The following is a 19,677-nucleotide window of genomic DNA, read 5'->3' on the forward strand; positions in this document are numbered from 1 at the left end:
TACGCTGAATCCTGCATCACTTTGTGTGTGCAAGCTAAAGTATTCGATAAAAATCTTGGACCTACATTCAGATGCTACATCGGACTGCGCAGCACTGGGTCCTTCATCCGCTGTAATCCGAGAAGCGGCAACTAGTTCCGGCAGTACCGTGCACAAACTGTATGTGTCCCTAGTATGTACCCTGCTTCCAAGTGCCAGGCTTGCCTAGCTCGCATCCCTAGCCAGTTCCACTTCTCGCACCTGGGCAGCGCAGGCATCCCATCTTTGCCCACACCTTTCACTCTGTGCCGACAAGAAGAAAACGAACAACCGCACAACTGTATGATCATTCTATGCTCCTCATCCACCTGACTCGCATCTATCTACTCGCACGAGCCCTCTTTGCGACCTTCCAAGGTCGTAGCCTGCTTGCTACCACTCTTCTCTAGAGGACCACACACTACGTGCCAACATCTAAATTCGTTCTTTGTCATATACTGATAACTACCTGGACTGTCTGGCTGCAGACACACTCTGACGGAGGCCTACCCGGCACCCGGCATCGAGTCCTTGCTGCAAGCCGCCCCAGCGGGTTCCGAGATCCCGAACATGTGGCCCTCTTGCTGCGTGTCAACCCGCCGTCCTCTCCCGGCTCCTGTCCCCCTCTCTCCTGGTCCTGTCTTCAGCCCTGTCTCTATCATAAAGGCAATAAAAGCTGACTGTTAGTGGTAGCCTTACTCCAGCTGTTTAGTGTTGCACTTCCATACAGTTGGGGGAGTTAAGAGACAGATTAAAGAGTGTGTGGTGGTCAATAAAATGTCTTTCACATCCTGAGTCATGAGTCAAGCTCCCAAAACACTGGATCCTACACTTCCAACAGTGCAGCTTGATAATGTTTTTCTTCAGACTGGTAGACCCCCACATCTTTCAAACTCCACAGCCCCAATATGAAAGGCAGACTAAGATTTGTCTCCATGCTCAAGCAGAGACAGGCTGGGTAGAACTCCCTTTGACTGTTAAATCCACTTTGACGTGTGAAATCAGTGGAATTGTAAATGAATTTGTCTTATTTAATATTTGATGTCAGATCTTCTGAAGTCTACAACCCACTGAGACTTCCCTGGTGATGCTCTGTCAGCCCTGCAGCTCTCGTTTGTTTTGAGGATTTTTTGGCTTTAGTTTGGTCTTGTGAAATACCTCTGAACCTCTAACTACCTCTAGACCAATCTTATTAACTGCTGTTATTTTCTAGCAGATATTCTTATTGGGAGAAGTTGACAAACAGTGAATGTTTGCTTTAAAAAGTACTCAAAATAGATTCACTGATAATCAAAAATTCATTTTCATTTCATTTTCATGGTGACCTCGATCATTAGTGTCATTTCAGTCGGGCTACCAATTTAAAACAGAAACCCTGCATTGCAAACTGGGGACATCAAGTTTGAAAGACATGGGCATAGGGAAGGAAAAATACTATGGGGTTGCATTAGGGGAAACATAGGATCTCTAGTCTTTCTGTCCCATACTGGGGGGTAAAGGTCAGGATATCTCAGCCTCAGCTGCTTAAATGTTCCCCATCTCTCTTATAAGTCTCCCAGCTTCATGGGAGTGTGAGACTAAACTGCTGGAGTGTCTCTTTGCTCAACTCATCTTTTCACCTGTGTACTGCAGCTTTACCACAGAAATTATATTAAGCTGGAGGTGAGCCATGGTTTGAAATATGCATACAGTCTTTTCATAGATATACAGTTAAAGCCAAACAATCAACATTCCATAACTTCTGCACGCATTGCAAACCAAAACATTTCCCCTAGCTCGTTAGATGAGTTCTGCCACATGTTTCAGTAAAGCGTAACTCCCCACACTGTGAATCACTGTCTGTTTCATAACTAAGCCCGAGGAGAACAACAGTAACACAAAGACAAATAGTTTTTCGGGACACCGCTGTGGGATATATCAGCTCACACTGAGCCCTGCTGTCCGTGTTGACACAGCACTGTGAATGTGGAGCCTGTGTGCGGGGAGCCGGGGGCCAACAGGAAGGGCCAAAAACTAAACAAAGAGAGAATTCTGCTCTTGTCACTTCTTCTGCTTCTTCTGCTCTGCAGAGCTTGAGCAGTGGAGACAAACACAGAGACGTACACTGAGACAGCTTTGACAGGTTCGGCTGAATAAGTGCTTGTGGAGAGCGTGATGCAGTTTTATGGGATATCAAGTAGGCCTGTGTATTGGCAAGAATCTGACAAAACGATACGTATCACGATACAGGGGTTGTATGAAAATATCAATTCTCTGCTCAGCTGCTGTAAACTGAGGGCTGTGATGTTGGATGTGTGCTCTACTATGACACCTTTGCTTAGATTTATATATCAAAGCACATTGAATTGAATCGTAACCCCATTCTTGCCAATACACAGCCCTGATGTTAGACTCTGCAAACGTACCGTATGCACTTGTGGTTCACTAACAGGCAACCTACTTCTTCCACTGCTCTCCCATTTTTATATCTTCTGCTCTGAAGTGCAGCAATACATTTGCCATCGGACTGTTTGCCGACAGCCATCCTGTTTGCAGCAGCCTCTCTCACCACCCTCTACAGGAAATCACCCCTCACTCCGCTACATCAGCAAATTCCTCGACTAATTCCTAATCCGCAAAGCTTTTACACCAAAGTCCATTCAAGACGCCCCAAAATAATTCTCGCTTGAAACTTTCCAAAGTAATTATAACTTGAGCTTAGAAGGGGACAGTGAAGGCGGAGACAAGCTGCACTGACAAACAAGGTCACCATTCCACTGAAAGCTCTAAGCCTGTTCACTTTTCTTCTCCATTTCACCTGACAGAGGAGAAGCTGTAATTACAGACTGGAGCGGCTGTACAGTATGTCACGGAGACGACCAACAACAACTATACACAGAGAGAGGCTTAACCTGTGGAGATGAGACATGACCACAAAGAAATGACTCCACGCAAACAAACACACCCACACAATGACATCGCACATCTAGAGTGCCATTCACAGCGTCTGAAAGGACACGTTATGAGGTGGACATTTTTCACGCCAACATTTCTAAAGGTGGACCAAAACAAAATATGATGTAGCTTTCTGTTGACTCGGCTGGAGCGCAGAAAATAGGCAAACAGTAGCTGAGTCGATGCGGCATGACGCTGGACTGCAGTCATCTAATTACAACGACAACAAGTTGTGTCATTAAACAGAGAGAAAAATGGACGACCCCGAGCCAGGAATTGTTGTGTGTGCGGCTCTTTCAGATCATCTGGAGCCGGCTGAAACTACATTATCAGGATATATGGGATGTCAGTTCTTCAGTCATGCAAGCTAACTGTTTGCATCACAATATATGCATTCATTTATTTCCACTGCACATTTACTGCCTAAGCTTTTTAGTGACAGAACCTAAATTCATTCCAACAGAGCGTAAAAACCTGTGCTTGTTCCTTCATGCTTCATTCTGCACATAAAAACACTTCCCTGGTAGTGTGTCTTTCCGAGTGTGTGTGTGTGTGTGTGTGTGTGTGTCTCACCGCCGTTGACAGCCTTGAGGCCAGAGTCATCTCCAGGTTTCCCTTGAGGCCGAGCAGAGCAGGAACCAGGATGAAGATCTCTGTGATGTACTGGAATGCCTCCCAGTGCTGTGGGTGACGCAAGGAAGTAATGTAAACATGACCGCCCCTCTAATGACTCCACTGTCACTCAGCCTCATTCGACATTCAAATTCAAATGCTACGCTATCATTTCGATAAGGCAAAGTCCTGATTTGCATATGCACATGTGAACCTGCGGATTTAATCTAACAGCGTCAACGTACCGGTTTGTCAGTCTTGTCAGGAACCCTGCCAGTAATTCCATAAAGGTGTCAAGAGTTTAAAACTGTAATATGTAAGCCAGTGGGTCCCAACCTTGTTCCTTTAATGAGCCCTGTCATTGGGTAAACTGAGGACCACTGACTAAGTGACATATTTTATGGATCAATAGTAAGTGGACCTGAAGTTAAAGGCGCCCTGCGGAGTTTTTGACCACTAGTAGTGCTATTCAGCGTGTTTGTTAGACCTCAAAGATGAGAACACTGACTGTAAACAGAACTTTTGTTTGTTTACAACAGGGGGGAAAAAAACCAGCAGCTTGTGACCACCTGTACATAAAGGAATAATTCCAATTTACAACTTGAGTAGGTGCACCCTGGTGGACAAGAACTGTAAGATGCTGTCCCTGTAAGTGCAATGTCCCTGGTTCGAACATTAGTCACCATCCCCTTTCTTGGGTGGGTGACGTGATATACAGTCCTACCAATAGCTTCACAATATTCCACTCATCTAGAGGTGGCAGTAATAAATAAGATACACTGGCTAGCTAGACACAGAGGAAAACCGCTAGCTTGTGAACATGGATGTAAATAATTTTTTTCATCAGTTTTGCAAATGTTTTATGAGGAAGTAAATATGGTGACAACACCTTTGTTAGGCCTCAGTGATTCACACAATGTGTTTAAATGTTGAATGTCAGCTTTTATTAGTTTACAAGAAAAGTTCACAGGGCGCCTTTAATTGCCAAGATCTCACCAAGGGATACAACGGCACTAAAAAGAAGTCAGAGCTGTTTTCAGAGATGTTAGTCACATTTATTTGGAAGAGAAAACAAAGGCAAACCGTAACAGTCTGTCTGTCTTCAATTTGACCTACTGTCAACGTGGTTGTGCACACAATTTTCCTGAGCAACATCTTAAGTGCACTCACCTTCAGTATTTACCTCCAAATAAAGTGGTTTATGTCAGTGTTTCTCAAAAAATATCAGGCTCTTCAAGTACCACCATTATGACTGACGTTAAAATTCCTAATGAGATTATTTATTGTTGATCCACACTTCTCTTCCTAATAGTTACTGTTTGGAGCCACAACTGTTTGTGAAACATGCATTTGACCTCTGCTTACTATCTTGCCAACTCATTTAGCTTGTAACTAATCATGGACATAATGCATGTATGAGACTGTAGCAGGCTGATATGGAAACAGGAATATTACAAGACATCAAGAACTTATTTAAAATTCCATAATGTGAATATTTGTTGTATTTTGATAATAGCATGTTTTTAAATTAATAAAAAAAATCATATCTTTCAGAGATTCCTCTGTGGTACACATACCATAGTTTGAGAACCAGTGGTTTAACTAATAAACTGTTGTCTTGTTTACAACCTGTCTGATTGTCTGTGACTGCTCGTGTTTTTATGCCTTCAGACTTTGTTCTAAGGATGACACCGTGTTCCCACATCTCAGTAATAACTTTTCAAAGTCCAACGTTATCAGAACTGATAGAAACAATTGCCCCAACTATGAAAATAACAGCCAAATGTAACAAACTGGACTTTAATGCCACACTGTCTTGAGCTCTCAACTATGCTGGTTGTTGGAATAATAGTTGTATTGTACTGTAGCTCAGCTTACCTGCACAATATCCAGCACCATTCCAGCTGATACAGTTCCAAATCCTGCTAGCAGGAAAGGCAACAAGATCTGTAGCGCCATGGCCAGTGGTGACTCTTTGGGCATGTTCTGCACATCCGATCCCAGCCCTTCCTCCTCATCCTCCTCCTCCTCCTCCGCGTCTGCCTCCTCCCCGGAGAGCCTCCTCTCAGCCAGCATGGGCTCAGTTTCAGAGTAGCCTCCGTCTCCACAGTCCGATAAAGTCACAGAGGACCGAGAGGCCCGGTCCAGGAGCCGCCGGCCTTCTATGTGCGTCGTCTCTTGTCTGTAGCCATTCTGGAGCGAGCCGGCCTCTGGTTTGGCTCCGAGGTCCACCATGGATAGCCGCTCCTCCTGTAGCTTGGTATACCCAGTGGGTACCATGGTCTGGAACAGAGAGGCAATGCGCCCAGAGGAAACAGGCTTTAGGGAGAGAGAGCTCCACCCGCCACCTGCTCCGCTCATACGCACCGTCAGGCTAGAGCCCAAGGACTCCCCTATAGCTCCTCCCAGGCTCTGGATACTCATGGTGTGGTCTACGGCCGCAGTGTCTCATCTCCTGTCATTCGGTCTGAGAGCTGTGAAGAAAGATACACAGCACAACTGGTTTACACTGGCTCAGGTACACCATCCATGTCGGAAATTGACACGACAACGTCAGAGGAGAGAATAGCTGGGAGGACAGGGAGACACAGCCCGAAGCAATATCCTGGATGATATTACACCGATGGAACAGATGAGTCACTTCTTATGAAGATACCGCCATTGTCTGCTCAAGTCAGCCCATAAGCACACCGTGCGAGTGTCCACCTCTCACAGTGGAGATGGAGAGATGAGATAAGATAAGTTTGGTTAAAAGTTGGTGTAAAAGAGGAAGCAAAACAGGAAACAAAGTGCTCCATCATCATTAGTATGTGAACAAACAATGTGAAGAGGAGGGACAAAAATCGTTATGTTATCCAGCTGCCATTAGTGGAAGCAGAAACTATACCCTCCTATAAAGACATTTAGTTGATCCTGATGCTGATGTTCAGTCTGGAGTCCATAATGTTTGCCCACCTTTAGATCTGCACTTGAACATTATTCAGGCCTTTCATACCACCTGTCTGTCTCAGGCTCACTTGAGAGCATTTTATTTTACGGTAGCAATGTCGCCTTCTTACATCACAAGCTCATGTTTACTGCTAACCTTCCCGAACACGAGATTGTTGACTAGTTGTGGGTATTTGTTTATGTTTACGTTAGCTAACGCTGTGCTATGTTAGCTAGCTGTGGAGAAATGAAAACAGTAGCACGCACGGTAGCTTACTTTTTATGCGTTAACCGGGAGAATAAAGCGGCCAGTGTTAGCTACTAGACATTTAGAAAAATAGCAAAGTACTTATTCTACTTGTCGCAGTATTTTATTTCTTTTTTCATATGTTACCTTTCAGCTACGGAGACATTCCATCCAAGAGACGATGCGAGCTTTCTTCCCTGACAGTCAACCAGCCAGAGAGCCGCGTCAGAGCAAAGAGTGCCACCGAAGCTCGTCTATGTCGGAACGATGAACCACTCAGTTTGAAAAAAAATGGTGGGTGTAATGTGCATGAGCGCTGAGTAAGGCACGGGTATCAACGTTTTAAATACGAGTTGCCTTGATTTTAATTCCTTTGAATTCATTTCTGTGCAACATAGTTAAAATAAACCATACAACAAAAGTTACAGCATGCAAAATGGGTTGATTTTCCCTTAGGTATTTAATCATTCCTGATTTTATTCACTTATTTTCTCGGCGCTAATGCATAATGCATAGTAATGTTATCTGAAACATTACTCTGTTACTAAATTAAATGAGTTCCAAGCTTTCAACAGACAAAAAGAAATAAATGATGTACAAGATTCTCGTTGAATTGTATTCAAAATTGTATTGTATTGTAAAATCATGTCAGAGTGAGACCTCTCGCTAAACTACAGGCTCTCAGGTCAGAACAAGAAGTGCCACACAGATATTTTGATTGTAGTGCGCAATCGCAGAGTACACCGTGCTTAAGTAGTTGTCCATAAAGCTCATACATTTATTACATTTACCGATATTTTCAGTAAAAGTGCTAAATTTTAACGATGCTTTTATGGTCTGCTTGTTTATTAGAGTTCATAATCGTTGCATTTGTGCGGTCGGTGTAGTTTTTACAGCCAACTTCGCAGTCTAATTTCGTGAGTTCTTCCCAAACACCAGAGGGCGCTGTATATATCATAGATTAGATATTTAATTTCTTACCCTTTGTCCCGGAAGTTGGTCTCACTTGTAACACACATGTTGAAAACATAACGGCATCGCGTCTAACATGGAATTAAACATCACGAAGACGAGTTCACAGGCTTTGCTGTCATGTGGAAACGGAGGAGGTTTGACTCACTTTATTAGCAGTTAAAATGTAGGAATAAAATGCGGAGAAGAAGAATGTTAAAGGGCTGTGTTTAGCTGAAAGTTAGCTAGTTAACGTTAGTAAGTTAGCCTGTGTAAGCTCTAATTGAAAGACGGCAGTTATAACCACATGTTCTTCAGGTACAACATTTCTCTTGTCTAACAAAAAATATAAGCATAATTTTATACAGGCATTGTTATGGCTTGCAACGTTTTATAACCCTTAGTTAGACATAGGGCTAGGGAATATGGGTAATATCATCATCAGGATATTACTACGGATATGTCCTGGTGTCAACATGAAAATAAAATAACGCCTGAAATGATCGAATTGATCTTAAAAGCAATGGAATGTCTTCCATTGTTATGTTTTATAATTCTTAATATGTTCACAGTTAGCTCATAATAATTCATATATAGAGTGAACACATGATACAACACTATATAAACTGGTTTTAGATTTAGCTGAAAAACTCAATAATATTATCACACAGCTCTAATTGGACAGTTGCAGAGTTCAGGTTACTTTGCATTTAAAGGAAAATGTCACTGATGTCTGGCACAGGCACACATCGCGAGCAAATACTTAAAATACTCGATTGAGCAGACAGTGAGTGTCTGCGTCTCACACTGTGGACGACAAGAGAAACGGACTGAGCTGGGACAGGGCAGAGACACTTATCTCTGTAGATTTCTTTGTTTCCCTGGCACAAAAGAGTGAATAACTAATACAGAAAAAAACATGAATAGGTACTGGCCCAGAATTTCCTGGAATCGGTGCATCTCAGTCTCTTCTACACCACTCAACATTAGCACAGCTGTAAACCTGGTTGGAAGACTGTGTGATAAGGAGGACCTGTCACTTTATTGTGACTTAATGCTGCCTTTCTCAACACTTTGATTTGATCCTCTTCACTGTATGAATCAGGTATTGTACAGTAAAACTCACTGTAAGCTTGTTTGTCGTGCTGCTAGGCCTCAGAGAGAAGCTCCTCCTTAAGCCAAAGGCTGGCAGCTCCCTGCAGACAGAGCGGCTCCCGAGAAGCAGCGGTGAGACCGAACATCCCTTCCTGCGTGCTGTCTTGCTATTCAGTTCTTTTATATGATTTATTTGCGGTGAAGGATGAATCAGAGATGTGATTGTGTGTGTTTTGCTGTGCGTCAGTGTTGGAGCGGCTGCAGAGCTTCCTGCCTCAGATGGCCGAGGCCAACGAGAAGCTGAAGCGACAGATGGAGGAAGCTCCTGCTGGATGCTTTGACATAGAGAGCGTGGAGGAGGCGGAGAGGGTCATAGAGATGGTGAGTGTCGGCATGCTGGTGAATGTAAGCTTTCCTGCCCCCCTCTGGTGAACTAGAAAACCCCAGACGTACATTTAAAAGGCCCCTTGTAGTTGTTTTTGACTTTATTTGTTGTGTGAATTGATGGAGTCACGTGATCCTCAGGACGTCGCGCTGGTGGAACTCAGCGGTTCGGACTCTGAGGATGAAGAGGAGACGTCGGACTCTGAGGAGGAATCAGACTCTGCCGAGGAGAGCGAGCTCACGGCGCAGAACCTCAAACTACCTGGAGACAAAGGCAAGAAGAAAGCCAACATCCAGGTTGTCGACCAACAGAAAGAGTAGAAAAGTTGGCCACGCAGACTTTTGGCTGCGTGTTGAGTTTCTTTGCCCTCTGAGGTGATGCGGGACAAACTGACCAATTAAAAAAACCCCTGCTTCAGGTTGGAAGGGATTTTAGCCTACTTCAGAGACGGTGAAAAGAAAGATGCGTGGGGAGATGCAGATCTTACTCATCCCTATGGGAACAGCAGTAAATATTATTTTGTACGTGTGCCTTTGGAGCCGGAACAGATACTGTGATGCCGTCATCCAGTCTGGCAATCAGCTGTGACCTTCATTGTGCATGATGTGTCTGGGTGTAACACTGTGGATCACCTTGCTTTTGGTTTTCATGAGCTTGTACACATTCTTACGGAAGCCGAGACTGGCCATGCTTGCAGCTGTTTTTTTAAGGGTTAATTTATCTCATTATTTCGAGAAAACAAAAGGCCGATTTCTCGAGATAACAAGATATTTTGTAACATGAAAATGACTTTTGTTTTTCCGAGATCACACGATAATTATGCAGAACTGGAAAATGAGTGTCGGGTTCATTTGATCCCAGCTGATTTCAGCCTTCAAGATCACTGTCAGGACTGTCGGGAGGATTCATAACTGAACTGAAAACAGTTGTTAGCAGAATGTACACCTGAGAGTTAATTTAAGCTGTTCATTTCCTGACAGTGTGATGCAGTGCTGACAAAATGTATCAAGACAAGATTGAGATTTATTAAAGGAGCTCAAAGATTCTCTTCAGGCACTTTTTCCTGGCTGCTGGCTCATTGTGGTCAGTAGGAAAATGAATACCAACAGGGCCATTCTGGGCTTCCGTACGTTCTTACTTTAGTTTAGACTATAAAGTATTTGTGCTTTCATGCAGCTCAGTTGTGTTTTTTAAGAGGAAGATGGGGCACTGGAAAAGAATAAAATAAAGCCTCTGTACACATACTGCTACATCCAAATTAGTATTCATTCAGGCTAACATGTTAGCTAGCTTATGATTATAATCACGTTGATTCTTTCAAATTACCATAATGTATTACCATGTTCTCTGGTTCAGTTGCTGTGATTGGTCAGATCCAGTTTTCTATTTTACTCATACTGTTGTAACTACTGTATATTTGGATTGGTTCTTTAAGTGAACTGACTTTGGCACCATTTTGTCACATGTAGGTATTGAAATCATTTTTATGAATATCAAATTAAAATATATGATTACGCTAACAGGTGCTGGCTTCTCATTAACCCACACATTCACATCTGAAATCATAACATATCTATATATGTAACACATACAGCATAAACAAGTACACCCCCCTCTGAACATCCTTTTTTTAAAAAGGAAGATGACACAATGTATAAAAAGTATTCAACATATTCTTAAAGGTCCAGTGTGTAAAATCTTGGTAGCTCTGTTACAGAGGTAGCGAGGTTACAGAATATGCAGAACAGCAGCAGTATACAACAAAGTTCAAATCAAAGTTTATTTTCCATTGTATGACATTACTAGCTGAAGACATACAGTTCACTGAGGGGCAGCTCTCACCTTTTCCACAATGGGTGAGAAATGCAGAAAAACATCTAGCTGGTGTGTCTTTACCGAATATAATATAGTGTTATAACATAGTCTTCCTCTGTCTGACAAAAATATATCAAATAGTCCTTTTTCCCTCTTTTGTTAAAAAATATTTACAAAAATGTCCAATTTGACAAAGGGAAGAGAGTGAATGTGTACAGTTATGTGGGAACAGACAGCTTCAAGGACATGATGTAAACAACCAGAGTGGGTATGCTGGAGATTAAATAAAAATGGCTCAACGTAGCTTGACTTAGTGACAACTAAATACTGTTAGTGTGAAAAAGCCTCTTTCAGATCCCTGTCAAAATCCATCGAATTCGGACTCAGTTCAGAATAGAAATGAAGGTCAAGCCTGAGACATTTAATCAATCACAATTAACTATTTCTTTTACTATAGTCCGTCAAAGTCACACTGGCTAAGTGCTAAGCTTTGAACATTAAGTGCTTTGTTGTAACATTGTAAGATGCTCTGATCTGAGATTTGAGAGCCAGCTGTCTAGTAATCATTATTATGTGAGAAACAACTAAACTGCCGTTACTACTCATAATAAAACATTGCAGAATGGTCGTCATACGTGGACTTCCTTACCACATAGCTTGTGAATGTGATGCTACGAAGCAGCTGAATCTCAAATAACAGTTGTCATAGCTGTGTTCACAAAAAAATTATAATTTAAAAATAAAATATAAAAGTGACTCTGTCTAATGTGTCTGAAAGATGATTTGTATAGTGTACTGAAAGAAAAGTCCAGTCTACCTACAAAGTAGGAAATCATTCTAAAGTATGGTTCTCTTCCAACTGCATTTGGCTGTCGTAAAGTCAGTCCTCATTAAGACTTCAATCAATAAGAATAAAACTCCCTTCTTTCCCTGCAACCAATTTTCATGTAAGTATGAAAGTTAATGCTTGACCTTCAAAATAGTTGTCTGATAAAATATTATAGAGGAAAACGCCCTGACATCTTTTTGCCGCTCACCTCTTATGGTTTAACTTATCCCCTTGCTGAATTGATATCAAAGTGTACTCCAGTGTGTGTCAGTACACCGTGACATCACTGTAGGGTGTGGGTAAAGGAGCAGGTACACACTTCTGATTACGCCCAGAATGTGATTATGAAACAGAGTTGGAACTTTCAGACAGAGGGGGCAGAGAAACACTGGTTTTCAGCCTACTCGTCAACTCAAGGTTGACGTTCTTTGCTTTTTCCCCAACTTTTGACCACATCACATGGTCATCTGCCGGGGAAACCTGTGATATGTGGTTGAAAGATTTGAAAAAAACACTGTTAAGTACGCCTTGAGTAAAGATTATTTTCTCAAACTGATTTTATGTGGATCAAATGCAACTCTTTTCAAAGACTTTTCCACCTGAATCCTGTTTTCCCATCATCACCAACTGACCCCCCTGAGTCCCGCCCCCTTTTTGATCTGTGCTCTAATAAAAGTTGCACAAGCCATGGTCAAAACTCTTGTCAACTTTCTCCTTTCCTGTACTTGGATATGCTATGCTAGGCTTTGTTGCACATAGCCTAGCATAGCATATCTACTGTAAGTACATATAAGGAGAAACCTGGCCGAGGCTTGCTCCACTGTTATTGGAGCACAGAAGAACAAGGGGTGGGACTAAGCTAGGGTCAATTGACTTTACCATCGAGTTGCAGCTCTCCAGTTGAGTCCTGTCAGGCAGGGCACTGGCTACTCTAAAACTCAAACATAAGCTTCAACATTCACATTCATGTACACGAGTTTATCTATAAATCCATAAATCCATAATCCATAAACGAAGAGCGTTGTCTAGTTGTAGTAGCCTACGACATGTAACAGCGCAGAAGCTTCCACAGAGTAAACAAAGAGGTATTGAAGGAATGGTGAAGGCAGCATTACAAGTGAATTAGAAAGGCTTGACATCAGATGATTTTCAAATTTTGAAGAGAATTGATTGACATGATTGCTAAATGACGGGTAAACAGGTTTCAGGTTGAAAATGGTGAGTGTGTTTTAACATAAAACACACTTTGATGGAACTGAAACCTTGCTGAAATACAGTCAGACCCTGCTCGGGAGTCCAACTCAGGGGCGGTCTCTTCTCCGTGATGTGAATTTTTACATAGAAAGCCAAGAAAAGACAGGCACGTTGTCCACGCTGAGACGAACAACAAAGCTCTCCTCTCATTCGTACAGTACACACACTCATACACACACTGTCCATAAGCAATGCTGAATGAAGCTGGACGTTTGACCGAAGCGGACAGACGAGTCCCTTCCTATTCAGTCGTGGGTCAGAGTCTGTTAGGAGAACCTCAGTACTCCACAGTCACCGCTTTGGTCTTGAGGTATTCCATGAGAGCGTCTTCTCCTGTGGACAAGACCGAGAACGAAACAGTGTCATTCAATATTCACTGGTCAAAGCTTTCTGGGTAACTGAGGAAGAAGGTGGCAAGCGACAAAGGTATTTTCTGCCAAAAGACCAATCTATGTCATGTCCTTCGCGTCAACTCCGTGTCTCTACTCACCGAGGTCTTTGCCGAAGCCGGACTGTTTGAAGCCTCCGAAAGGTGAGGCCACGTCGGTCTTATTGTAGGTGTTGATGAATACGGTTCCAGCCTCCAGCCGCTCGCTCACATACATGGCCTTGTTGATGTCGCAGGTGAACACGCCCGAGGCCAGGCCGTACTCTGTGTCATTGGCTCTGTGCAGCACTCCTTCCACATCGCTGCGGTGCGGAGCAAGAGGACAGAGGACACCGGTTGGAGACTTAAATTGCACAACAGCACTGCGACAACCCCAGCTTTACATACTTTTTTTGACGACTTACCCATTTTTGAATTTGGACACCACCATGACGGGGCCGAAGGACTCCTCTTTGGCGATGAACATGTGGTCCTCCACATCAGTGAACACAGTGGGCTCCATGAAATAACCTGAGGGAAAATTGCCATATTGATGATGATTGATGACTAAGGCTAGCAATGATGCTAAAGCTTCTACAGACAAGACTATAAATAAGACAAAGTGTGTGAGAAAGTGAGAGTAAATCCACAGAAAATGAATCAATTATCATACTGATAAATGATGTAAGCTAACCTCTTTTTCTTTTTCAGGCTGAATGGTGGCTAATGTTTAGCACCTTGCAAAGCTATTGTTCAGCAAGTTGAAGTTGTATAAAAAAGTGAAGACTCACCAGAATAATAGTCACAAATCCACAATATTTCAGATTAATTTTGGTAACGATAACACCTATTTTATTTTTTGTTGCTGACTTAGACCATGTGTGAATCAGAATTTCTGCTTGCTAGCTAGCTTAGTGGCTTTACTAGCCACAGAACTCGGAACCGAAAGGTAACGCCTGTCCAAAATATTAGCGTGGAGCTTATACACCGGTAAAAATCTTTCATAAAGATACACTGTGTAGTTTGTGGAGAGTGAAAGAGTTTTATTGTGTATCTTTATACCTGAAAAACTTTCTCCCTGGGAGAATAAGCTAGGTCCTTGGGCGGGCGGACACAGAAAAAATTGTTCACAGCTGTAGTTGAAAAGATTAGCCTGACGTTTTGTTCACAAACATAAAAACCTATTATATATATATGTTAATAAATCTTATTTTAAAGTTGTATTTTTTTATTTTACATAGCTAACCATGCTAATTGTAGAATTTGTGAAGTGCTAGCTCTCCTCTGTTTCATAGCATTAGCATTTGATGCTCATTGACTAAATGATTGTATTAATAGGAAAAAATGTATATCTTCTGTAGATATTGAAGCTTATCATGACTAACGTCTAAAGTAAAAGCTGCATGTAATGCTTGTAAAATGTCTGATTTAAAAGATTGTTGATGCAATTCCAAGCCAGACACACCACATTAAATACTGCTAAAACCCACCACTCCTAAACACACACATAAATACAGTCTGGCACCAAGTTTGTGATGTAGTTACTTTTACGACACTTGTTCCTCCTCCCCTCCTGTATTCTGTGTGTAAATCTGACCTGACTGGACTGAAAATGAGTCCCTTCAGCTACACACATTGTACTGTGCTCAGTGTGCATTCTACCTGGCCTGTCCACCTGTTTGCCTCCGTACACCAGCGTAGCGCCCTCCTTTATTCCAACCTCACAGTACTCCAGCAGCTTGTCCAGGTGGGCTTTGTGATTCTGTGGGCCGTGGTCTGTGGAGCGATCTAGTGGGTCTCCAATTTTCATCTTCTTGATCTCTTCCACCTTAGAGGGAAAGGATGGTGAAATAGAAACAAGACTTTTTTAGGCGTAATAATGCTGTTTTTGTTTTTTCTGCTAAAATTCATATATTAAACTGCATTAAGGGGACTGTATGAGCTAGTGTGGACTAAAAGTTAGGTCTGCCTCTGCTGATCCAATTTGGACTGTTCTTTTTTATCTGTCTCATGAGTCCCCCAACTGTACAGAAGTATCCCTTTAATGTACAATATGTACTACATTCCTCCAGAGGACGGCAGTGTCAGTGTTTTGGCTTACTCACCACTCGGCTGATGAACTCATCATGAATGGACTCCTCCACAAACAGACGTCCAGCAGCAATGCAGTTCTCACCTTTGTTGAAATACACAGAGCTCATGCCCTGTGGACACACAGACACACACATACTGAATTAACAGCACAGACTCTGATTGTTTATTTATACTTTTTTAATAAATGGTTTATAACACTGTAATGTAATTGTGAGCAGCTATAAAGAGAGTTTTCAGTAAATGTATTGTATGCAGTATTTTAACAATAACAATAGTTATAACTTCTAATCTCATTAGACTCTAATGTTGTTTTTTCTCCATACGCAGCTCCAAATATCTGCCATGATATTCAGCCTGCAGATATGGTGTAGGGCTGCAACTAGTGATTACCTTCATTTTTGGTTAATGTGCGGATTTTTTTTTTAAATCCATTAGTCTATAAAATGTCAGAAAATAGTGAAAAATTACTCCCAAAATTTTCCTGAAGCCAAAGTTACGTCATCAAATGTGTGGCTTTGTTTGAAAAAGCAAATCCTTATATTTGAGAAACTGAAGCACCGAATGTTTGGCACTGTTGTTTAATAAGTAACACATTACTAGAGTCAAAATTAAGGCGGGAATTGAACTGAAAAATGCATTCACTGACTAATTGCATCAGCACTATCATTGTGTAAAAGCAGCCTATTAATCTTCCAGCATGCTCCCGCCCTAAGACAATAACCTCCCTCTCTCCCACTGAGTCTCTCACCATGCGAACAGCCTTGTCCATGTCGCAGTCACTGAAGATGATGAGAGGCGACTTCCCTCCAAGCTCCAGAGAAACCTTCTTCAGGTTACTGACGGCACAGCTGCAACAGGAAATCACAGGGGAAACACGACGTCAAGTTTCACCTGACAGTTATGTCAACCAATGAGCTATTAGGTTTGTCAGGTCATACCTCTTCATGATCTGTTTGCCGATAGGTGTGGAGCCAGTGAAGCCCAGCTTGCGGATGTCTGGGTGGTCGGACAAACGCTGTCCCACCATGCCACCTGCGGGAGAGAACAGGTTGGGAAGGTGGATTATGGGTCGAGGAAACTAACTGGCAGCCATGTTTGGAGCTTTTCTGTCTATGCCAACCCATAATTTATGTTTATAGAGTTAAATGAAGTTTCACAGAAAGAGAACACAGTGTAAGGTGTAAAAAGGTTGGCTGGTGTTACTGTATATTTTCCTATTATCAATACATCCCATAAAAAAACCTAAACCAACAATATGTTAGTCTGTTCTTCAGTACTTTGAAATCTTTTAAAACAACTCACAAATACATAGTTTCATTTGTAAAAAAAGGCTATGGTGCATTTGTTGAGGACTATTTTCAGTGGCGGACTAATCCACATTTGGTGCTCCAGTTAGTATTTGTGGCAGCAGGACGGTGTGTGTGAGATTGAGTCAAGATAAACTAGTCTATATATCATAACTCATTAATAATGATAGGGTAAACAACTAATAATTTTCTCGACATAAATCATATTTATTCAACTTCATTTCACTCAATATTTTACCTCTAGTTATCCATGCCCCCCTGCAGTGGCTCTAAGCCTCTAAATAATTAAAATTACAGACTGAGGAGGGAACATCACTCTTTGAGTGAACTGCTCACAAATTATAGACGAGGGGTTGCAAGTAGACCTACTATTATATTAACGAGCAATTGATGTTGGCATCAAGGACCCCCAAATTGATACACATTAGGCTGTGGACCCGTATTTAACAAAGATATAGTCTAAGGAATCCCCGTCTGATAAGATTTGGTTATTCTCTAACTGTCTATACTGATTGTCAAATTGAAATATTAACCAATTTTTCTGGGGACCCCCTAGAACTCCCTTAAGAACCCCTGGAGGACCCCGAATCTCAGGTTCAAAACCGCTAGCCTAGAATACAATCAGCCATATTTTGTTTGTGTGATTTCTAATTGATATGTTTCCTTGCCCTTATGACATCAAGAACAGAAATCACAAGCGGTAAGGAAAGGCTTCATTTTTGAGCCTATGTGGATCTTATATTTGTGTTCGTTACCTGAGCCCGGCAAAATGTTTATAACTCCTTTTGGAATGCCAGCTTTCACTGACAGCTCAGCAAACTTCAGCGCCGTCAACGGAGTGACCTGTAAATATTGGAAACGGCGTATCAAATGTGAACTACTCACTGACACTGGGTCCATTCAGCTAAAGAAACACCCCCGTCACAGTTCTTCACATACTCTGTGTGGATGCCTTTATTCTCAGTGAGAGTGTGTGTATGGTGTACTCACCTGTGCGGGTTTAAGAACGAGTGTGTTTCCAGCTGCGAGGCAGGCTGCGCTCTTCCACGCCAACATCATGAGAGGGTAGTTCCATGGAATGACTATGGCACACACACTGCAGCACAAAAAGCACCGTATGAACAGGTGGACATATTTATGGGACAACGTATTAAATATGCATGTGGATGAGTAGCTCAATGATTATAAGAAACATTTAGTAAATCCAGAGCTGGTACCCCAGAGGTTCTCTCTTGGTGAAGGTCAGGTTGCGGTTGGGCCGGGCTTGGTTGATGGGGATCGTCTTGCCCTGCAACAAACAACCGCGTGTGCCTCTGGTGTAATCAGTGTGGAACCTTTATGAGACTGTGGTTTGTGTGCCTGAACGTTAGTCTACCTGGATCTTGTCACACCAGCCGGCAAAGTATCTGAAGGTCTGGATGGACATGCCTACGTGCGTCTTCAGGGCCAGCGTGTACACAGCCCCCGAGTCGATGGACTCGATGGTGGCCAGCTCCTCCTGGTGTTCCTCCATCAGGTCTGCAAGCCTGAAGGGAGGAGGTCAGAGGGGACGGAGTGCTTTAAAATGAGACAAAATGCATCTACATGTAATACTATAGTCATCCAGCTGTTAAAGAGTATTTTTTTTGGTAAGCAAGCTCCTAATTTTTTCCATCTAAAAAGAGAGCAAAGGCCATATAATGTACAGAGCAGACCTTTGTGCTGTAGTGGTTATTTTGTAGTTGTGTTTCTACCCTTGGGAATCTGGACTGTCTAGACTAAATCTGGAGCGTCTTTCTGATCATGTAATCCTTCTGTCGTCCTCCAGGTGGAGCCACTCACTTGTAAAGCAGACTTCCTCTGTCTCTAGGGTTCATCCTGCCCCAGGGTCCGTTATCGTACGCCTCTTTGGCAGCTGCCACCGCTCGGTCCACGTCCCCGACTGAGGCGTAGGAAACCTTACAGATCACCTGGTTAAGAATAGAATGGTCACACACGGCCCAATAATTAAGTGCACCTAAAACAAGAACCTTGTGTCTGTTTGTGTGTGTGTGTGTGTGTGTGTGTGTGTGTGTGGATTCATATGTTCATGGGACTCACTGATCCATCAGTGGGGTTGATGGTGTGGTAGCTCTTGCCGTCTTCTGCATCCTCAAACTGGCCGTTGATGAAACACTGGTATGGCATTTTCAATGTCATGTTGTTCACGTCTTTGGTTGCCTGGGTACAAAACAGCAGTAACAGTAGTTACACAAATCAACAAACCACAAACACCTACATTTGTGTATATCTTATAGAATATAATGTGCGATGAAAGATAAAATATCGAACAATTTGCTATGTAAAGATATAGTGGAGTCATGGTGTCCTGAGCAGCCTCTCTGTGGTTTGTTTACATAGCCAGTCTGCTCCGTGTACAACTGAGCAAAGCAACTGAAACTGCTGTTTGTCTCATCTACAGGAGTGAATTATGGATTTATTCCAACCAAAGCAGAGTTGGTGATTGTTGGATTAGTGACTTTTATTTTGTTTCGGTCCACTTTGAATGAAGCTACTATGTTCCAGTGATATGCAAGGTAAAATGATCGTTTTTGTCTATCGAGTCTGGTGGAGAGTGATAGTGATATTCCAGCTGTTTCTGGTTAAACAAAAGGTCTATCTCTGTAGAGATCCTTTCCATAATGTTGTCAGACACTTAGAATAACAATCTGATCCTGTCAGTGGAAAAAAACAAGCACTGTTAGTGAACTTACTGCGACGGGTGCACTTGTCCCTAAGGATTAATGTTAGTTTACGTTGCGGCCATTGCAGCCCTTTTCACGAATATGCGCATCTATTTCTGTGATTTAAGGGTTTATTTCA

The 19,677-nt window shown here is 42.4% G+C and overlaps 3 protein-coding genes across 3 annotated transcripts in view; 1 reads left to right on the top strand and 2 right to left on the bottom strand.

Annotated features, from left to right (window-relative positions):
- The window catches only part of slc41a2b (solute carrier family 41 member 2b), a 51,298-nt gene extending 44,273 nt beyond the window's left edge, over nucleotides 1-7,025 (bottom strand). Inside the window, exons 1-3 of the mRNA XM_035674953.1 lie at nucleotides 6,887-7,025; nucleotides 5,443-6,038; nucleotides 3,526-3,633 (exon numbers count right to left, since the gene is read on the bottom strand). Coding sequence (XP_035530846.1) covers nucleotides 3,526-3,633; nucleotides 5,443-5,988 — 654 coding nt within the window. The 5' untranslated portion in view covers nucleotides 5,989-6,038; nucleotides 6,887-7,025. The remainder of the gene's footprint in view (nucleotides 1-3,525; nucleotides 3,634-5,442; nucleotides 6,039-6,886) is intronic.
- A 674-nt stretch (nucleotides 7,026-7,699) lies between these two features.
- On the top strand, nucleotides 7,700-10,690 carry cunh12orf45 (chromosome unknown C12orf45 homolog). Its single transcript, XM_035673239.1, has 4 exons — nucleotides 7,700-7,848; nucleotides 8,843-8,917; nucleotides 9,033-9,166; nucleotides 9,311-10,690. Exons 1-4 carry the CDS (start codon nucleotides 7,788-7,790, stop codon nucleotides 9,488-9,490), a joined length of 450 nt encoding a protein of 149 aa, XP_035529132.1. The 5' UTR covers nucleotides 7,700-7,787; the 3' UTR covers nucleotides 9,491-10,690.
- A 236-nt stretch (nucleotides 10,691-10,926) lies between these two features.
- Nucleotides 10,927-19,677, bottom strand: part of aldh1l2 (aldehyde dehydrogenase 1 family, member L2) — a gene marked incomplete in the record, with an annotated part of 18,207 nt that continues 9,456 nt past the window's right edge. The window contains 13 exon segments of the mRNA XM_035673228.1: nucleotides 10,927-13,401; nucleotides 13,559-13,758; nucleotides 13,861-13,966; nucleotides 15,098-15,263; nucleotides 15,541-15,639; nucleotides 16,278-16,377; nucleotides 16,468-16,561; nucleotides 17,592-17,679; nucleotides 17,827-17,932; nucleotides 18,054-18,124; nucleotides 18,212-18,362; nucleotides 18,658-18,785; nucleotides 18,916-19,035. Coding sequence (XP_035529121.1) covers nucleotides 13,346-13,401; nucleotides 13,559-13,758; nucleotides 13,861-13,966; nucleotides 15,098-15,263; nucleotides 15,541-15,639; nucleotides 16,278-16,377; nucleotides 16,468-16,561; nucleotides 17,592-17,679; nucleotides 17,827-17,932; nucleotides 18,054-18,124; nucleotides 18,212-18,362; nucleotides 18,658-18,785; nucleotides 18,916-19,035 — 1,485 coding nt within the window.

The sequence above is a fragment of the Morone saxatilis genome, unplaced genomic scaffold (genome assembly GCF_004916995.1).
Source record: "Morone saxatilis isolate NCDOM2014 unplaced genomic scaffold, NCSU_SB_2.0 Contig10, whole genome shotgun sequence".
NCBI classification, from domain to species: Eukaryota; Metazoa; Chordata; class Actinopteri; family Moronidae; genus Morone; species Morone saxatilis.

Coding starts and splice junctions, on each gene's coding strand:
- cunh12orf45 (XM_035673239.1), top strand. CDS start 7,788: ATGGAATTAAACATCACGAAGACGAGTTCACAGGCTTTGCTGTCATGT. Junction 8,918..9,032: donor GCGGCTCCCGAGAAGCAGCG/GTGAGACCGAAC, acceptor GCTGTGCGTCAG/TGTTGGAGCGGCTGCAGAGC. Junction 9,167..9,310: donor CGGAGAGGGTCATAGAGATG/GTGAGTGTCGGC, acceptor CGTGATCCTCAG/GACGTCGCGCTGGTGGAACT.